At 37.5% G+C, this 21,574-nt stretch overlaps 1 protein-coding gene across 1 annotated transcript in view; it reads right to left on the bottom strand.

The window, feature by feature from the left end:
* GYS2 (glycogen synthase 2) overlaps positions 1–20,837 on the bottom strand; it is a 40,533-nt gene extending 19,696 nt beyond the window's left edge. The window contains exons 1-7 of the mRNA XM_028532226.2: positions 20,359–20,837; positions 13,188–13,369; positions 10,404–10,595; positions 8,594–8,776; positions 3,244–3,388; positions 2,652–2,769; positions 2,047–2,167 (exon numbers count right to left, since the gene is read on the bottom strand). Of these exons, the coding sequence (XP_028388027.1) occupies positions 2,047–2,167; positions 2,652–2,769; positions 3,244–3,388; positions 8,594–8,776; positions 10,404–10,595; positions 13,188–13,369; positions 20,359–20,479 (1,062 nt within the window). The 5' untranslated portion in view covers positions 20,480–20,837. The remainder of the gene's footprint in view (positions 1–2,046; positions 2,168–2,651; positions 2,770–3,243; positions 3,389–8,593; positions 8,777–10,403; positions 10,596–13,187; positions 13,370–20,358) is intronic.
* Between the last annotated feature and the right edge of the window lie 737 nt (positions 20,838–21,574).

Below are 21,574 nucleotides of genomic sequence, written 5' to 3'. Positions count from 1 at the left end.
TCTTCCCACAAATACCACTGACCTAGCATCTCTTGGAAGGAAATGACATACATACCAAACAGCCATGGGAATGAAAGTGCAAACTCACTTAAGCCATGAACAGATGAATGAATGCTCATGTCTTCTGGAAACGCCTATCTCCTGAGTGTGGGGCATTTACCACCTGATCTGTGGCCTCTGCCTTCTAGGGCCTGACAATGGATTGAAAAGTCTATGGAAGCCGTAGAATGCGAAACTCACTCCAGGAGTAGCTGATGTGCTCTTAAAGAACAAAGGCACCATATGGAAAGAGAGTGACATTTTTTTCATTTCTCCAGGGACATACCTATCTTTGATGTGTTGAATAATATTAATTGGCTGTTTCTTCATATCTAAGAACAAAGTGAATATTTAATAAATGTACGGATAAATTGACAAATAATGTCCCTAAACATAATACATATTTGATGGAGCTGTGAGTCCATCTATAAAGTTTGTTGAATAGGTACATACTAAGAAATGTGATGAAATAAGATTTAAATAACATAATTTTTTTAAGGGCTCCAGAATCTGTGCCAAGCTGACGGGCTGTGGGGCAAGGTCCCCCAGGAAAGCCTGCATACTTCCTAGAAACACTTTTTTTTTGCATTAAAATCTAAATAACAGTTTAATTTCCAACAACTCAAAACTGGAAACAACCCAAATATCCACAAACAAGTGAATAAATGAACAAAGTGTTATAGCTATAAAATATCATACTTCTCAGCAATATAAAAAGAATGAACACATATAAGCACCATTGATGAATCTCAGAATGAATATTCTACATAAGGGTACCCAGGGGGGAAAGAGTAAACACCTTACGAGTTCAATTATATAAGATTCTAGGAAAAATAAACTTATATCTTGTAAGGGAAACAATGTTAAAATAAGATGATTCCAGCTTATTATGGAATAGTCTTTCTGGTCTTCAGTTTTATTTTGCAGACTTGGGTTTTTATCAATGTACGTCTTCCTTATAAATGTGGTTTCTATAAATCTTTTGGCACACTTGCCAAAATGTCTGCTCTAAGGCAAGCATAAATCTATGTCCAGGAAATAAAAATTTAGTTGGGGAGTATTACAGAGCTCAGGAAAGTTTAGACTGTCTGAGTACTGTAATAAGATTGAAATTTTACACTGGTCCCCTGTGAGCATTTGACTGTTATTTATTCTACATTGTATGCAATAGGATTGTAATATAAGCCAATAACTTTAATCAATAGCTTGACATGGTACCATTTTTATAGTTGTTTCTATTGGAACAGGTTTAAAAAAATCTTTTTTCTTAATTAGTTGGGGACCTATTTTAGGTCCTGCCTTTCTGAGCAAAAAATTATTCTACATTGTTGGGAATGGAGAACGCCTTTCCCTTTCTTCCTGTTTCTATGTGGTGGGTCCATCTGGTTTCATAGTTTGACTCTCAGTCTAGCGGAGGTGGTGTGGCTGTTGAGGTGGATGAGGAACAGAGTTTGTGTGTGTCTGCCCCTTCTACAGAGGACAGCTGCTTAGCTGTCAACCCATGGTGCATGTTCCTCCGAGGGTCTGCTTCCCTTGGGGGAGGATGGTGATGGCCAGAGCTGCCTGTGATGTCACAGCTAAGTCAACACCAAAGTGTAGTGTCAGGAAGCCTGTTGTTGCCATATGTCCAAGTCACAGATTCCATGGTTAGTCCTTACCAGTTATTGAAAAGGTGAAATTTTGTTCTCTATTTTCTTGATTATATTTATTTTTCAAGTAGTTACAAACTCATTTGGAGGGAATATTATAATGTTGCCTTAAAATAAAGCATATACAATGGGATAAGCTTGTGGTTCTCCTAAAAACATAACTAAGGACATAGACAAATACACAAGTGAACAATGTTGCAAACCCAATATGTGAATTAAAAGATCAAAGCCATTTTCATACAGTTGTCATTTTAAATCATACATTCTCATGAAAACTAGTTAAGGAGGCTGAAAGTCCTTTACTGCCCACAAAAGAAAGCCTACAAAAGCTTTATGTAGCATCTTAGAGCTTTCTTACCCTCAGCAGGAAATTTAGCCTGGATAAGGACTCTAGGAAGATGTCAGCTCCTTTGTTTGAAAACTCGTACCTCCCAGCAATGAAAAGGAACAAAGTCTTTTCAAGATCAAAGTCCAGATGACTAAAACAAAATAAAACAGTTTGAAATAAAATAAAGCATAAGCAACAAAACCTACACATAAATTCTGTTATAGTGTGAAGGGGACTGGGAAAGGTAAACATGTACTATAACAATACCGTTTTTTCTTTACTAGAGATCACTAAAATAACATGATAATTTTCTTTTTTTTTAAGAATATTCTTTTTTATTAGCCCTGGCTGGCATAGCTCAGTGGATTGAGTGCGGGCTGCGAACGAAAGTGTTGCAGTTTCGATTCCCAGCCAGGGTACATGCCTGGGTTGCAGGCCATAACCCCCAGCAACCGCACATTGATGTTTCTCTCTCTCCGTATCTCCTTCCCTTCCCTCTCTAAAAATAAATAAATAAAATATTTAAAGAAAAGAATATTCTTTTTTATTAATTGTATTTTTTTCATGGCCATTTATCACCCTTATATCCTCTTCCACCTCCATCCACCCCTTACATCCCCCCACAATCAACATACCCATAAAAATGACCTCGAACAAAATCTTGTATCCTAGCTTTGTACATTGCATGTAGATTTTGAAACTCATGTACTGCTGAAAATTTCTTAACATTCAAGCCATTTGGAGTAATTACATCTGGGAAAGCAAAAGTGGGAACTTTATGAAAATGCTCTTCTGAGAGAAGGTACCATTGTAGAAAAACAGTATATTTAAATTTATAAAGTTAGATTTTTATTACCATTCCTAGTTCATGACTATCATAGACTTCAAAATTCATACATTTTCACAATAAATTGTTGAGGCAGGAAATCAGGGGTACCTGACTGAAATAACCTTGGTATAAAATGACACAGTATAATTAAAAGCAGTAATAATTATTATTATAGTTTTATTGCTTACTGTGCACCAGGCGCTACTCTAAACGCTCCGCAACGTAACTCATTTAATCCTTGTAACAACCAATGGAGTAGGTGCTCTTATCTGCGTTTTCACAGGCAAAACCTTTTCCCCCTCAACTGTTTTATGCTTTTTTCTTTGTTTTAAACAACATTCTCATGCCCTCCTGTCATTTAACTGAAGATCAGTGACAATCTCAGGGCTAACAGTTACCAGGCTTTCTCTTCAGCATGTGTTCCGCCTCTATCGCTGTTATTTCCGAGACCGTGGCGAACACGTGGGCACAGTGGACCGCGGCCCGCTCCATGCAGTACCGGTGGTAGATCTGCCTCTCCCCGGCCTCTTTGTCTATGTTAAACTGTCCAGAACAAAACAAAACACAAAAACAAGCACAAACACAGTTGCTTACATGGATTTGTCCACACAAGCAAAATGAAATCACATATTTCTCCTATTGTGTTCCCTCCTACAAGGCTATGTAAAATTTAATGGACACAAAAAGAAATGATAATGGTCACTAAACCCATTACTAAGTGCATAGCTACTTGTGCATTAAAGGTGCTGTTTACTTCATTTTTGCTTTACAACTGCTATTTAACCCTCTGAGTAAATGTATTTCCACTCTGTTATAATCACATAGAAGTCTTGATTTTTTTGTGGCATTTTAGTCACACACTTGCTTATCCCACATTTTGTAAATATTGAGCTAATTTCTTTCCCTGAGGTCCTTATCATATTTGTACCCATAAACAATGAAATAAAGCCGAATTAAACTTGATAGCAAAAATAAAGATACTTATCTTTTTAATTCACCAAATGGGAACCTGACAGAGAAAATAAAATGCTTTTCCAAGGGTATAAAAGTCCTACCAATATGTCATTTCAAGAGTATACAGTCACTTTAATTAGATAGTGTGTTAGATTGTGCAATCATTCATTATTCTGGGTGTCTTAACTTAAACAAAAACATACCATAAGCTAAACCTCCACAACTAAATAGTTGGCAACAGGTGCGGGCTTTTGCCATGTGGCTTAGTTGCTGCATGTAATGTCTCAGATGGCTGCAGATGGAAGCAGCAGCATCTAAGCGAGAGAGCTGGATAGTTGCTGGCATTGTGTCAGCAATAGGCTTTTCATGTGAGAGGCTTTTCAACACTATGTATCAGTCACTCTTCTAAGCAGGATATCATATTTAACCCTCATAAACCACCAACACATATTTTGTCTTCATTTTATGGAGGAGGAATGGAAACTTTAAGGTTAAGAACTTTCTCCAGGTCACATTCCTATCACACATCATAGCGGAGCCCAAAACTGATCCAAATCAGTCTGACTCTAAACTTGTGCTCTCGTCTGCTTTTTTATCATTTAGACTCTCACTGGATCAACAAGTCAGTCCCCAAAACTACTACATCACACAGGGGAAAAATACTAAAAATATATTTATTAGATGTTTCTAAAGATTAGACAAGGAATTCTTAGAATATTCTTTCTTGGCTGACTGTAATGTTTGGAACTCTCTCTCTGATAATGTTTGAATGAGGTCTCTATGAGGTATCCCTAGATCCATACAAGTTTTTCTTCAAAGCTTTATTTGGCTGGTCTCATTTATTCAACCAATTCTCTTATTCAGCCATTATTTATTGAGTAATTCATATGTTTCTCTTACCTTCAAAGAGCTTATAAATTAGTGAGAAAATGGGTAAAAATTAGGCAGAAATGAAGAAGTGCTCAAATAAAGTATAAAATCAGAACAGGAGAGGGAAAATGATCTCCTACTATTACAAGAGAACCATGAGTTGTTCATCTTTATATCTCTGGGTTAATTAGATGACTAAAATGGTATTTGGACTTGGACATGAAAGTTTGATTTGAGGAAAGGTTATTTTAGGCTGAAAATTAGTTGCCCTAAAGAATAAGTATTGGGTTGGCCAAAAAGTTCATTTATTTTTTTTCTGTAAGATGTCTCTGGTAGCTCTTAGTTGTCTTTAACTTCATTCAAAACAATTTTGTTAGGTTTTATTGTGATGGCTGTCATATCAGCATGCATTTAAAAAATTATCAAAATTTGTGAATTTTTGTGTAGCCATTTTAATATTGAAGATTAAAGGAAATAAGCAACATTTTCAGCATATTATGCTTTATTATTTCAAGAAAAGTAAAAATGCAACTGTAACACAGAAATGATTTCTGCAGTGTATAGAGAAGGTGCTGTGACTAATCAAACATGTCAAAAGTGGTTTGCAAAGTTTCTGCTGGAGATTTCTTGTTGGATGATGTTCCATGGTTGGTTGAAGTTGTTAGCAATCAAATTGAGACATTAATTGAGAACAATCAATGTTATACCAATTGATTATAGATTGTAGATGTGGGAGACAGCCAAAGTACTCAAAATATCCAAGCCAATAAAATTATTAGTGAAAATGAAAAAAATGCATCTTTTACTTTGTGGGAAAAAAATGGACTTTTTGGTCAACCCAATATTATATGTAAAATCTTATGGCATGTGCAGAAAATACCAGAATGTCTGATGTGAGGATGGCTTTGGGTGTAGAAATGTAAGAGACATAGCAAGTCAGTATCCTGGTAGGATATAATAGGGCCAGACCCCAGAATTCCCTGACAACAAGGCTAGGAATTTAGCCTTTGTCCTGTATACAATGGAAAGACCGAATGGACTTGCATAGTGATATGGTGAAGACACAGCCTATGTTTAAGAAAAATAACTCTGGATATAAGTGTGAAATCTTTCTTATCTCATTGAGCTTTTTGCAAAGAGAAAATGAGGTAACGCTTGTCAAATATTTACAAAAGTGCCTGGCACATAGAAAGTGCTCTTTAGCTATTATTAACATTAATTGCTACTATTGAGAGTAATATGATTTCATATGTGGGATAGCATTTAATATTTAGACACGTAGAGGTGGGAAGAAAGGTTTTCTAAGTGAGTAAACCAAATATGCAAAGACGCAGGTCTTGGTGAAGACAGTCACTTGTGCATGCTTCTGTCGTTCCTGGTTTCATGGGGTCCCTTACCTTTTAGGCCTGTGTTATGCCTAGTGACACCTGTGGCTTCACAGCAACCCTGCCTGTTTACACATGCTGTCTACTTTTCCCCACATTCACAATAGTACATTAAAATCTCTGCCTGACAATTGCAGCATCTAAAACATCTGGGCCTGGTTCTTCCGACAGCTGAGCTGCCCTTCTGTATCACACAGCTTTGTTGTTGAATTCTGGGTAATGTATAAAAGAACAAAGAATGAAGTAAAGTGTGTATTAGCCACTAAAAAACAGTCCAGCAACAGCAGAGGGTAACTCTGTAGTTGAAGCTGATGCATTCAAAACCTGGTCAGAGGAAAAGAGTTAAAATCCACCAAACAGCTGTCTATGGCTGCCTGCACAGACTTCTAATCCCAAAGAGCACTGTCCTCACATTTCCGTCAGGGAAATTCTGTTGCTGTTAAGAAAAGGCCCAAAACCTAAAAAACTTTAAAAAAAAAACTATTAGTTATTTAATAAGAAAAAATTTGGAAACATCTTGGAGAATTTCAGAAATTCAGATGGTGGCTAAAAAATGGTTGAAATCCCATTTTAGTTAATAAACTTAACTAAAAACTGAAACCAATTTCAAGGTCTTTGTGAATTTGTTAACAACAGAAATGTTTTTAGTTAGCAATTATTATTTGAGTAAAATAGTTCTACCTTTCTGCTTTTATAGAAGTTAAATACTTTTATTTTTATTCTCATTTCCCCACCCCCACTCCATGTTTATTTGCCTGAGCCAGAACTTACAGAGACGCATCTTGGGTGTTGTATCAAAGACTAAATGATGACTCATTTCTTAGGTTGAACTTTTAAAAACTTTTCATGTGTTTAATTTGATGTTTTTATGTATTACCCACATTCTAAGCCCAGTGTGAGCCTGGGGAGAGGGTCCACTATGGAAAATAATTATAGGCATTTTTTCTGTAAGAAATGATTATGAATTTAACTCAAAATCTAGTTCTTGACTGCTTGTTATTTACTAGTCACTCTGCTGGGCAGGATATTTTCTTAGAACAATGGGCTGGGGTCTGACTATGTATTTCAACCAGTGAGGGGCTTTAAGCTGGGGAGATATATAATCCTATTTGATGACTGTCTGATATAAAAGCTGACCTTTATCAAGAGGACAAAGTTGTAATATATAATAACTGAATACTACCATGCATTTATTCATGAAAAGCAAATAATAGCTGATGCATATTATTCATTTCTTTTATTAATTATTATATAATGCTCTAAGTACTCTGTAGTAAAATATTTGATATTGCCTCTAATATTTTTTGTTTCACAAAAATCAAAGTCTGCTCTTCTCCAGGAAACATGATTTTTGAGCTTATCACAGATCACTGGTTTGCCCTTATTAGTCTACTGCGATATCATATGGCATTGGGAAATTTCCCTGGTCTCCTGACTTTCTGAATCCCTTGGTGACTGTATTTTAAATGTACATCTTATGTTTACAATGTTCCTTTACGATAGCTGACCTTTTCATAGGTCAACTCTTATCAGGACTCTTCATTGCCTTGCAAATGTTAGTGAGTCAGAAAAATCGTTCCTGCATTCAGTGTCAAAGTGCCTTTGAGGCAGTGGGATAACTTCTACAACTGTTATCTGAATATAATGTGTGTGTTACACACATGCAAACCACACATCCTGTTTCATAGAGTCCTAGCCCTTTTTTAAACTGGGAAGTCTTTAGAAATCAACTTTCCAATTTCCTAATGTTCCCAATAGTAAAACAGAAACCTAAAATGGTAAATTGATTTGATTGGCAAGGTAGATACCAAATCTGTAAAACACCTGACTTTATGGTATGTGCATGCTTTGTTGATATTATTGACATGTGATATAAAAGCCATACTTTAATCTGATTTAATTGGTGAAAAATAGAAGGAAGAAGTCAAAGCTGAATGACTTTGGGTCATCAAATCGGACAGTCTTCTCAATAAGCAGACATAATTGTTTGGTTGTCAAGGACATACATCCTTCTTTTGAATAACTTCTGTCTTATTTGACCCCGACAAAAACTCCACCTACACATGGCAGGATCACAGGAGAAACCTGACCATTCATACACTGGGATAGAGGAGGTAAGGCTCATGGCGCAAGCTGTATGTCTAGGATCACAGTTCTCTACTTGCCACTCAGAACTGTGTGTGGATTCAGGATCCTCACAGTAATTCCTGTGCTCCGGGGTAGACAGGAGCCCCACCTTGTGTCACAGAGCTTTCTCACCACCCCCCACCCCCCACCATGGCACTTTGGATCTTGGATCTATTGTCCCAAAGTAGACACACATAGTCTCTCACTGCTCTACTCCACTGCACTCTGAACAAAGTTAAGCTCTCTGAGCAACCTGTCACCCAGGTGCGGCTTTGTCATGAATACTGATTAGTTGAAAGGGCATTTCTGCCATGTGGCTGGCAGATGAAATGTCAAGATCAATACTTCTCATCCTTCAGCTTCAATGATCAGGGAAAACGGTGGTGAGGGAGAAGGTGGTAGGACCATTTACCTTATCAAGATGGTTATAAAAATCAATGTTTGCTGCACAGAGATACCGCCCAAGCAGTGTGGCATGAGTAGTAAAAATTGTAGCAATAGGAAGTTTCCGGGCTCGAGAAAGAATCAGTCCAGTTCCAGCCTGCCATTCGTGGAATTGGGCAATGACATGTTTACCTTCCGCATGGTCTGTCACCTACATTGGAAAAGAAGCATTTAGAAAAGTTGGTGAAGCTCTATCTTGCCCATGGCCCACAGCAGAAGGAAAGTTATGCCTGTAAATTTTAGCACAATTTAAAAGGATCTAAATATGAAACATTCAGATTTAGCAAGTGTGTTTTATAGGATTCAGTGGCATATTCACAAGTGTGAGCAGTCCTCACACTTAGTGTACATCAGGTCACCTGGAGGGCTTGTTAAAGCATTGACATCTGGGGCCCATTCCCAGGTAATTTAATTCAGTGGTTCTGGGCAGGGAGGCAAGAATTTGCATTTCTTACAGGTTTACAAGTGATGCTGCTACTGATGGTCTGAGAAATGCCCTTTGAAAACTACTGACTTAGGCCAAATCCTCTGTGTTTTAAAGCGTCTGCTCTTTGTAAAGTTCTTCACAGCCAAGAGCAGTTGCGCAGGTCAACAGTGCTGCAGAAACAGGACTGGCCCCAGAAGACCCATGAGGTTTTTTCAGTATCTTTGTTTACCCTTTAGACCAAAAACAATAGGTTTCTGGAACTGCTTTCCTTTAGGGGAAGTTGGAGTTCTTATTTTCCTGCTTTTCTCTGCTCTATTCCCTTCCACCAAAGGGGTGTCGGCAGGCATTCACACACATGCACACATGCACCCTGGAAGGCTGGCATGAGCCTCAGGGAGGCAGTTTGCAGAGAAAGAGTTGTTGATGCTAACAGATGCTAGGACACGAGTTCATGCTGGCCATTAGACTAGATCCACTGGTACCCTCACCCTTCTCCTATTCTGTCATCCACACAAAGCAATAGGCTGGCTTCTGCATCCTCTCCTTTGCTTCAAGGCACCCCATCATAGCTACTGGAATAGGACTTTATCAGTAAGACAGACTGGCTAAAGGGAGCACTCTCCCAGCATACAGTTGTTCTGGAACTTGTCCTTAGACCACACCCCCACTTTGCTAGGGGTGCTCTATCTTTACCATCTAATTTTAGTTTAGGCATCATCATTTTGAGGTGCTACAAAGAAGGCTAAGGCTCTTACGGCCATGCTTTGAGGACTTAGAGTCCTCAGAGCATGAGAGTGCAGGCTTGGCTCATTTTAAAAAGACTAGTTTTTAATATTCTTTTAAAAACATTTCACCTATGGGATATTTCACTGCTACAGATTCCTTGGCACCTGCTGGGATCACTCCAGCCCCAAGCTAGTGATGAAAACATCTAAAAGTCCCTGAAGTTACACAAGTACTCATATGTAAAGAAGCCAAATATTGCAAGCTATTTTCTATTCCCTTGGTTCTAGAATTCATATACACAGTGCATGATGTATACTATTTTTTCTGGCATATATATTGTTTACCATTTACGTAGCAGGCAATGTAAGTGGATTTTTATACACATCATTGGTTTTAAACCTGACATGATGTAAATATTAATAAGCATTAATATTACCCTTTCTAAAGGTTGGTATTTAGTTTGAGGAACGCTGAACATTGTTTCAGAAATGCATTAGGACAATCAGTAATGGCATCATCTCAAAATTCACTTAATCTAAAGATCATGGGATCATTGCCTGGCAATGCTGGGCCCAGAATTCAATTGTGCTGCTCCTCTGTTGTCTGACTGTACAGCAAACTGTACCTCTTTTAAGAACCAGGCAGTTAAAGATCCAAATATCAGCATATCGTTGGCTTCTCGGTCATGATAAGGGATGCCGACACTGCATGCTTCCCAGAGGTCACCCTTCCACCTGTCCAAATTCCAAGCCGAAGACCCTATGTCAAAGAGCACCACGTAAGGACTTCCTTCAATCAGCCATCTTCCAAAATGTACCTGCCGTACAAAGAACACAGAGCCATGTGGTCATGCTGGGTAATGGAAGGGAGGAAAGGTATTTGTGCTCAGAAGATGTAAGCTGTATTTGGAATTCAATAGCAAACTACATATGTTACACAGAAAACCACAGTGATACACAAATATCTGATACCTCCAATATCTGACACTGGAGCCTGAAGATGGAATGGGCTTGCATCCACTCACCTAAAATCTCCAAGTTTTTGCTTTTTATTAAATGTGGTCATTTAAAAAAAGTATCTAGATCATGTCATTGATCCTATGATCTTGAACTCATAGTTTTATGATTTAATATCACAGTATATGTTTTATGATAGTCAGAAGATGAACTGTTCTGTATCTTTAACAACTTATAACTGCATAATTTCTACTGTCACTTATTTTCCTTTATGCAACAGGACTTCAAGTATTTCCTGCTGGAAAAAGGTTTTTTTTTCTGTTGATAAATATGTATGATTTCTCTTATTCCTACTATTAAAAAAATGTGACTCAAAGTGTTTCCCAATATGGTGGCTGCCAGAAATCTTAAATATATTTCCTAAAATACATTATCTTGGTAATCTAGCATAGCAGCTCAAAGTCTAATCCTATTACATTCTTCAAACTGACTGTCCGTCAATTCAACCATTAATTCAGTCAATTGCACAATTACCTCCAAGACTTTTGCTAATTTTCTCCATTGCTCAAATACTGAAATTAAACAATGCTGACTCTCCACCTGTGCAACCTTCTGCACTTTCACTCAGGCTGCTGATTGCTGCTGCGGAAAGTCACAGTAGTGTATATTTGTGACACCAAAAAGTCAGACAATACATCAGAAGGGTCCAGGAATCCTTTGTCTATCGGTTGAATGCTTTTTTAGAACTTCTTCCTTCAAATTCTTTTATTTTAACACTTGCCTTCTAACTTTCCTAAGATGACCTTTAACTCCTGCTTCAGTAAGATCATCAAAAAACACCAAACGAGACCATACTGAATTCTGCATTAATTCACCTCTATTTGCATTCGTCCTGTACTCCCTGTGTAAGTGAAAGGAGGGAGGAATGATCCTCTCACCAGTGGGAATGATCCTCCCATTTCCACTCTCAGTGACCTCACTTTCTTCAATTGTCCATTTCTTTTGAACTTTCATCTTCTCCCTGTGTACTAGATACTGCCTTTTGGCATATAAATATTCTCAGGTCTCACATTTAATAAAACACTCATTCTCAAAACCATGTCACTCTGAAACTAATTTACCATTCCTTTTCATAGAAAAACTCATAACCACAATTTTTATATACTTTATTCACCATTCATTCATTCCTTAATCCACTGCAGTCTGATTTAACCTCTCCTTCCTTTGAAACTATATTTAACAAGGTTACCATGAATACCTGAATGTTGCTAAATCAAAATTACCCTGGTTCAGTCCTTGGCTGATTTAGTTCCTCCTTCACATGTGAAACTCACTTCTCCCTTGTCTTAACATCACTATTTCTGTTGTGATGGCAAAATCAACAGAAACCTAGTGGCTTAAGCCCTGGCTGGTGTAGCTCAGTGGATTTGGCATGGGCCTGTGAACCAAAGGATTGTTGCTTGGGTTCCCAGTCAGGGCACATGCCTGGTCACAGGCCAGGTGCCCAGTAGGGGGTGCATGAGAGGCAACCACACACATATTTCTCTTCCTCTCTCCTTCCTTTCTCTAACAATAAGTAAAATCTTAAAAATAAAAAGAAACCTAGTGGCTTAAAACAACATAAATTAATGTTACGGGTTTGGGGGTTGTAGTGTGAAATCGGTTTTACGGGTTAAAATTAACATGTTAGCAGACTTTCATTCCATCTGTAGTCTCTAAAATAGAATCTATTTTCTAGTCTTTTTCAGCTTCTAGAGATCACTTGCATTCCTTGGTTCACGGTCTCTTCTTCCATCTTTAAAGCTCCTCGTGCCAACTTCTGTGTCCACTGTCACATCTCCCCTTCAATTCTGATTCTACTGCCTCCTCTTATAAGGGCACTTGTGATTACGTTGGCCCACCCAGATAATCCAGGGAAATTTCCTCATCTCAAGACCCTTAACATAATCACATCACAAAGCCCTTATGCTATATAAGGTAACATTTTCATAAATTTTGAGGATTAGGATTGGGACATCCTTTGTTCTACATCACTATCTGTGCTTCTACTTCTGCCATCTCTGACTTCTATTAGTGTAGATGCTCTAACCTTGACATCCCAAGGTTTGGCTCAAAACTTTTGCTCTTAGTCCATAAACTTCCACTGAATAATGCTATCAACACCAGTTATATCAACCACAATTTAGATACAAATGACTTCCCCAGAAATATATTTACCTTATACCTTCTACTGAGCTCTAACCCTATTATACTACTAGATATTTTCCTAGGATCTTTGCAAGGTGCCTCAAAAATATACTTATTTTAAATCAAGTTCATCATCTTGCTCACAAACCTGCTCCTTTTCGCTTAGTAGATGAATGGTTTTCTCTTGTGAGTTAATGTAAATGGCCTGATTTTCCATCCCAGTTTGGTAAGACTTGTCAAATGAAGTGTCAGTCAGGTGCCTTTACCTGGCAGCCATGCTTGTTCATTGTGTCCACTGCTCTTCTAACAGCCTCGTTAGCAGGTTCACACTGTTCCACCTGAGTCTTCATATTTTGCTCAAAATAGGGGCCAATCAGGAAATAATTGTCTCCCCATTCATCTGCTGTTACTCTGGCCTTTGTCTGAATCACAGTATAGATGCCACCAACTGTTAAAAAGAAATGTTTTGTTATCATTCAGGTTAATAATTCATTTTAAGTGATAAAGGTGTGGAAGTGAGTTCCCATTTTTGAGTAAGTATTTAGGATCTATCAAGCATGAGGGTTTATTTAACTTTCTAAGGGAACTGTTTTAAAGGACACTAACAAACAGTTGAGTTGACTCTTTGTTCAGTTCATGCATATTTTAAAGCCCCTTCTGGGTGCAGTCAGAGTGTAGCAGGTTCGCAACAGCAGAGCAGTACCAACATTTCAAAGGGGTCTGAAGGAACCATTGGAATGAAGCATACTTGGTTTAATGCTCTATCTACACTTAAGTGTCAAAGTTGGGGCAAACAGCCATTGTCACTCCATGTGCCTTCAGCCACGTGGTCACTATTCATCCCTTCTCCTACAGCGGTCCAAGAAGGGGCTAAAGTGTATCCAAGTAACAGCCACTGCTGAAATCATGAGCAAGTCTCCCAAGCTAAAGAGCCACTTCCCTGCTAAGGTACCAAGTTAAGGTACTTCTGCCAGGAAGAAAGGGCTAATGGACTGTGAAGGGGAACACTTGGCCCAGCTCTCATGTCAAACACAATGATGCAAATACAAATTTCCATATGGCATATCACATTTTCCCCTCTGGTATTGTGGCCACCACTATTAAAACACAAAGCCAAATATATATATACTACTGGAAAATCTATATACCTTTGGATCTAGCATGTCCACATGCAGAAAATTATGCTGGAGGATATTATAATGTAAAAAATTATAACCAGATGAAATTGAACAATCTAACTCACTTAACCTAAGGCTCAATTAGCTCATCTGTCCAATGGGAGTAAAATAGTATTAGCTCAGGCAAAAGGGCAGGTAGTAGCAACAGTATTCAAAACTAAGCCTCATTAAAAAGTTAATCTTTGAGTAAGTGCTAAAAAGGGTGAAGAAATAAGGCAGGTGGATATCATGTGGAAGAATTTTTTTAGGCAGAAAGAAGGGTTAGAACCAAGCCATGAATAGGAGCAATAGTGTGCAAATGAAAATTAATGGGTATTTAATATTGAGGTGCATAATCAGGCAGGAGGAAGAGAGAGGATCAAGAAGAAGACTTTCAGTACATGCAGGCTATTTCTTATACTGGATCTAAATGATCATCTCACATGAGAAAATGAAAACAGTCTGAATCAATTTCTTGAGCAATATTTCGTGCTCTGAGCTATAGGCAAGGGTACAACTCAAGAAATTATGTGGGAAATCCCAAAGCTAACAGATCCCAGCATCAATCTTCAACTCCATTTCCAAGAGCAAATTATTTTAATTGAGAAAAAACTTGCTATTTTTTACTATAGTTTTCCATAAGGTATTTTAATTTATCAGGGTATAGGGTTTGATAGTTACCTTAACTCTTAAATTTCTTATTCCAGTAGCTTAGACTTTAAATAATAAATCTGATTGATAGTCACAATCTATGGTCAAAAGGTAGAATGGCCACCTGAGAATTTTTCTTTAAGCCTGAGCCACTCAAAATATACTTTTTGGTAAATTGCCTTTTGAGGAATAATAAAAAATGCTAATGCTACTATATCATGCTAACAGGATTCATTAATTTATAACACAGAAGAGCTAAGGTAACTCCCAAAATGTAAATATTATATGCAAACAATTTTTATACGAGCCACATAAACTTGTTATTCTTAAAAACTTCGTCTTTAAGAAAAGGCTTTTTGACTGAGCAGTCTGATAACAAGGCCTCTATCACAGCTCAGACAGCAGGTGGTGAGGACAGCAGCATGGATGCAGGAGGAGGAGCTGCACCTCCTGCAGGTGCCTAGACTGGGCAGGACAGACAGGATTCACCTGTCCATTCAGCAGTGAACTTGAGTCTACAGGAACTGATGCCAACATTAAGTGCGCCTAAATATTTGTCCCAATTCCAGAAAATTTTATAAAGCAAAAAAACTATTTCTTGAGAAAAAAACAAATTTAAAGAAATAGTTTGCAAAAGCAACTAAAAATAACTTTTCTTTAAGGTGTGTCATATTTTAGTAGAAATTTAAATATATATAAGCTACATATATACACACACACACATATTTGTGTGTGTGTGTATATATATATAAGCTATATATATAGTTTGTGTGTGTATGTGTGTGTGTGTATATATATATATATATATATATATATACATACATATATATGAGTATATATGCTTTATTCAAATAATTTGCCCCTTCTGCTGACTTGTTTCCTTCACCTTCATCTTATCAGGGAGGATATGTCATCAGGTTCTGATGGCACACATGTAATAAATGCCTTATTCACATTTCTATTCTTGAAATCTCTTTTATTTGCAACTATATATCTTGTCCAGAGATTTTAGAACATCCTTGTTTGTTGCATTACGTGTTTCAAATTCAAATACACTTGAGTAAATGAGAACACATTTTTATTTGCTAAAGGACATAAGGGAGAAGAGATATTTTTTACTTGAAAAAATATGGTTAGTTTTGGGGATTGATATGTAAAGATAAACATAATTAATCTGCTACTTCCTTATCCTATTTGAGGACTTCAAGCTTGATATAGGTAGTCCCCAAGTAGCCATACAGTATTTATAAATACTATGGCTATGTCCTTTCAGTCTATCAGAAATAAAAATGTAAAATTTAAAAATAAAAGTCCATCCCATACTGGTTGAGGGCTGATTGTAAATAAGTCTCTCCCTCCAGATGTCTCTTCTGTGGAGGGGAGCTCTTACTGCATTTCATATGCCCGAGCTCCAATTTAGCCTCTCTCTGTCCTTCCCATATATCTACATGCCAACTAGTTTCCATTGATTCTTACTCTGTTTACCAGAAACTCCTCTCTTGGCATGCTAATGGGAGGTGAGTGTGACAGCATAGATATAAGGTCATTCCTATGTTCTACTTTGAGCTTTAAACCAGAGGTTCACCAACACATATTTTTAACAAGTTGTTGTTTTACCAAAGTGTAGGTCACTGAATTTGGACTAACTCTTCACTTTCAAACATGTACTTTGGATTTTATTGATCTCTATATTTTTTTCTGAAACAACATGGGAGCTATCTTTAGTATGAGGGCAAAGTATCAAGCCTTTCAAAAGAAATAGACAATGAGCCCCCATGGCAAATACATCACTGAGGTAGCTCCAACCCCAAGTCAGAAACACTGCTGTTGTCGCTAAAACCAGGATTCCAAAGCAGTATGGAATGTGGACAGCAGCCAAGGGGAAGCATTTTACATATGCATATAAATTAGGAATATCTTCACTATTTTTAAATGTTGAAAAGTTACAGAATTTGTAAGTCATATGACTTCAACATGCATGGCTAATCCTGTGACCCTTCTGTCTCAAGATGCAGTTCCAGAAGCAGAGTAATCATTATACAATTAGAACATCATTCTTTGAAGCAGCAGGGCTGGTAAAAAAAGAAAGTAAAACATGTCTGGTGACGATGGTCAACAAATGTTTGAGCCCCCAGTGCTTTCCTGGGTCTGTGGTTGAAATCAAAGCAGCGGCAGTCTCAGGTAGCAGGAGGTGAGCGCTTAGAGCCAGAACACGTGCACACCCCACCTTGATTACACCATAGTGTTGACCCCATGTGCCATACAGGAGGGGTTCAGACATGGCAATCTACATAAAAAGGAAGTGGGGAGAAAAGGGCTTCTCTTAAAGCTGTATGTGCACCAAGCATGGTTTTTCCATAGATGGAGGGTTTTGTAGTGTAGTTTGAGATGCTACTGACAGCCCCCTGCACCTCCACATCTCAACCCCAAACTACTGTGTCACCCATGATTGTAGCAACTCTGTTCCCTATCTTTTTGTCCACTTTCTGCTTTTGTGTTTAAAAACTGACTTATGGATTCACTCAAAGTCAAAGCCAATCTGATAATGAATGATCCCACATACTCCTTTTATGAATAAATTTTATATTAACATTCATTGTTTGTGACAAGATCCATTAAACTCTTTTTCAATGATCCTAAATATCTTCAATATGATAATTGATCCATCATCCACAATGATTTGGGCAAGTCTAGGCAGGGGAAAGGATTGTAGTAAGAGGTTTGCTTCAAGCCCCAATATGGTTGTAGCCCTGGCTCTGCAAACACATGCACACACTACGCAGTCTTTGGGCGCCTGCTGCTTTTTCTTACACTCACCACATTTGACTGTAAGTGCATGTTCAATGCCTGTCTTCCCACAAGTCTGTAGATTTTGGAAGACTGGGGATCAATTCTGTATTGTTAAACTCTATGCTCCTCATCTCCCAGTGCCTGACATCTAATAGACACTTGATGGGTCTCTATTGATTAATAAATGAATAAAAGCAATAAACTCAAGGGTACTATGAACAAGGAAAAAAGGTTATCTTGAGGCCTGAAAATTAGCATCCAATAATTTAACTATGACTCCTTCATTTGTTATATTTAATACATTTTCATTGTTTGTTGGCAAAATTTTGGCACTAAAAATTTTTTTCCTCTCAAAGAAATCTTTTGTTTTCTTGGATATAAACACATTTCCTGTTTGCCACCACAAACCACTATAAGATGGCTGAAGCATATTACATTCATTCTTTTATGAAGAAACTGATCTTCAGTAAGTTTATGGCTTACTGAAACTGATCTTCAGTAAGTTTTAACAAAGTCTCAGGAATCTATGATCTTTGACTATAAGCCCTATGTTCTTTCATCTATAGAAAATCTCCTTAGGCAATAGGTGTTGAATTTTTACTCTTGTATAGTAATTAAAAAGAGAAGTGGACTCACAGGGGACCTAACTGCCAGTCCCAACCCTGTAATGTACTTGGTCATTAATGCCTGTAGATGTCTATTTCATGGATAAAACAGAGGAGTTGGGTTCATGATCTCTAACCTGCCTCATATCATGGCTATGAACCAGAGGGAGATACAACTTCAAAGTAAAATTTAAAAAGAATCTATGGTGTCAACACATTGTGAGAGGTAAACACAGTAATTGCCCATTCATGTAGTCACCTCTAAAAATCAAACTGTGATAGATATTAAAATAAAGATCAGTTGGGGATGATACCAACTTGGAAAAATCACAGGGTGGGTCACCTCTTGAGACAACAAAATTCCCTTTCTCTTGCATGGGAAATGAGAGAAAAGAAGTATCAAAAGAACTATAGAGAATGAAAATAAATGTATTCATTCCTTCATTTAAAAGGAAAAATCCTCTTGACTGGCATAGCTTGATGAATTGAGCTCAGACTGCGAACCAAAGCATTGCAGGTTTGATTCCCAGTCAGGGCACATGCCTTGGTTGCAGGCCACGGCCCCCAGCAACCGCACATTGATATTTCTCTCCCTCCCTCTCTCTCTCTCTCTCTCTCTCTCTCTCTCGCTCTCTCTCCCCCCTCCCTCCCTTCCCTCTCTAAAAATAAATAAATAAAATCTTAAAAAAAATAAAAGGAAAAATCCCTCTGAGCAATTTCTATGTTCCAGGCACCATACCAGGCCCTGTCATCAGCATGCGTGTCATCAGCATACAAGATCCACAGACAACAGTTTGCCCCAGAGTGCGCCCAGCCCCGGGAGACTGTTCCTTAAGGTGTGCTACATGGAGAGAACAGAGGGAAGAAGAAAGGGCTCTCTGCTCGGGTGCTGGAACTCACGCAGACATCTCGGAACTGTTCCCTGGTGCTAGCAAATCCCTTCAGTTTTTACCACCAACAAACTATTTTTGGGTGCCTGCCTACTCTGCAGAGCAAACATTTATTTAAAGGCACGGTCTGAGATTTATGTGTAACAGAGATGGCACTGTTCCCAGGAACATGGAGCGTATTTAAAAACACTGAGACTGGAAAAAAGAGCATTTAAAAACATATTTATAAAATGCTTCACTTCTCCTTAATAAGGGTTTTGTCCTCTTTGCGTCCTCCTCACTTTGTTTTCTTACACTCACTCGGTGCATTTCTACATAGGCAGAATTGATTTTTAATTTTGACTTTATGAATTTTATGAAAGTATTACATGAGAACTTTGAACAATTGGCATAAAGTGAATGTCTGAACAGATGTCAAATATAATTCTGAGGTTGTGCTGGCTCCAATTTAGCCAAAAGGGAGTCATGTATCAGACGCATGTTTTCAACCCAGAGCCTTTGAATTCCACAAGTTACCACTTCCTTTCACCCATCAATCACTTTGCTTGGTTTTCCATGACCCTGAAGAATTCAACCTTCAAAACTGACTTTTTCTTACTAATATTCCCTCAATAGTCTTCACACTTTTAAACTAGAGAATATCAATCCATAAGAAATTCATTTTTCATAGTTTTACACATACCTTTCTTATTAAAATCATTTAGGTTTAATACTTCATTTGCCTTCTCTAATCCAGCATAAATGAGATTACACCTTATTAGGAAATTGTTTTAATTTTCTTAATTTGATTTCCTCTCTTATTCTATAATTTCTATGTTTATTATTATTGAAAAATTAATTTATTCTTAACAGGAGCTCGATCTCATGCTTTCTGAGCTGATAAATTAAAACTTTAATCCCAAGCTGATCTTGAATTATTAGAAACCTTATGAAATATTTCACATAATTGCTATCAATATATGCAGTTAAAGTTTCTACTTCGTCCTGACCAGGTACGGTTCCTCCTAAAATAAAGTACAAAATTTTGTTTTCTGCTGGAAAAAATCATAAAACCTAAAAAGTAAATAATTTTTTATTTCTATTTTGCCATAACACAGATTTCAAATTTTAATTTAAATGCACTTTCACTGGCAAAGATGAATACTTTTACCTTTCTCTCCCTTCAGCACATAAACACAGGTCTAAGTTTTTATTGACTGTTGAAATAGACACGGCTAAATGTAAATTTATATAAGGAGTTTGAATACCTCTTAACTCACTGGCAATTCATTTCATTAATTCATTCTCCTAATCTACATTGTTCAGCTATCTGTCAAATATCCCCCCCTCAGGGCCAGTACAAACCTTTATTGGTCACTTCCCAAGCAACTTCAAAGAGCAGTAAATCCTCGACGGGAAGTTCTTCAACTTCCCACTGGGGAAGCCCGCCGAGGGATGTCACCGACAGGGATCGGCCTCGGAGCATTGTTCTTCCGATCCTCTGAAACTGTTTGAATCACTCTTCCAATTAACTGTAGGACTGGTGCGCTTTAGAATCGCAGAGGTTCAAGGCTGGTAGATCTCAGGCTTGGGTAGCTTCTCATAGGACTAAACCAGCAGAACAAAATCTCATGTGCTTTTCAGAGAGCTCCCGTTTGAAGGAGGAATTGTCGCGTTCTCTGTGCAGTCTTTCAGGTGGATCTACTGAGGACAATATCTCCAGTCAGAATTTAAATCTACCCAAACAACTCAGAATTAGCTATCACAAGTCAAGTCCTCAGTCTGGAGTTTAGGCAAGAACCCTCTCCAATAGCGACATCCTCCTAGGCTGATCATGCCCAGACCTTTAGCCCTTGTCCCTTTGACCAAATTCCTAGACTCACAGAGTCACCAATGCTCTTTCATCACTTCCAGTGATCTGAGATCAGCGATTCCCCTTATAAAGTTTTCGAACCATTTCAGGTTCATGTAGAATTGACTGGGGCATATTTCTGTGCTTTTGATCATTTATTGATTCTGTGATTTTGATCAAAAATTATTCCTCATTTTTTTAATCCTACATCTGCAAATTTAATTTTGAAGGTTAAGTATAGATTTTAGATTCTTTTTTCTTAATTTCTTTTCTAAATTCCCTATGAAAAAATATAAATGTAAATGTGTGTTTGAGTATAACGTAAAAAGAATGTAGTTTTTACTGATCAGTGAGTAACAGATCATCATTTTAAAGAGTTGTAATTAATTTTAGTCCTATTTGTACATTTACCACAAATATTTTTGAATGGATAAATAATAATTTAATGTATATAAAAATCTTCAAATATGGGGAAAAATGCAAAATATACTAGGTTCTGGAATATATAACCAGGATCACCTGCTAGTAAATGCCATATATTTGCTTTTTCATGTATTTGCATGTAAATAAGTATGTATATGCTAATTTATTTACATACACACACAGACACATTCTAAATTGTTCCTAAATGGAATAATGGCATTCACAAGCATACTTAATTTTGAACTACAGTACTTTATAGATTTAGCTTACAATCAATATTTTTATATTGTCATTCTGTATAACAGT

The sequence above is a fragment of the Phyllostomus discolor genome, chromosome 2 (assembly GCF_004126475.2).
Source record: "Phyllostomus discolor isolate MPI-MPIP mPhyDis1 chromosome 2, mPhyDis1.pri.v3, whole genome shotgun sequence".
In the NCBI taxonomy this organism is placed as follows: Eukaryota; Metazoa; Chordata; class Mammalia; order Chiroptera; family Phyllostomidae; genus Phyllostomus; species Phyllostomus discolor.
This window is presented reverse-complemented; position numbering and strand designations above follow the sequence as displayed.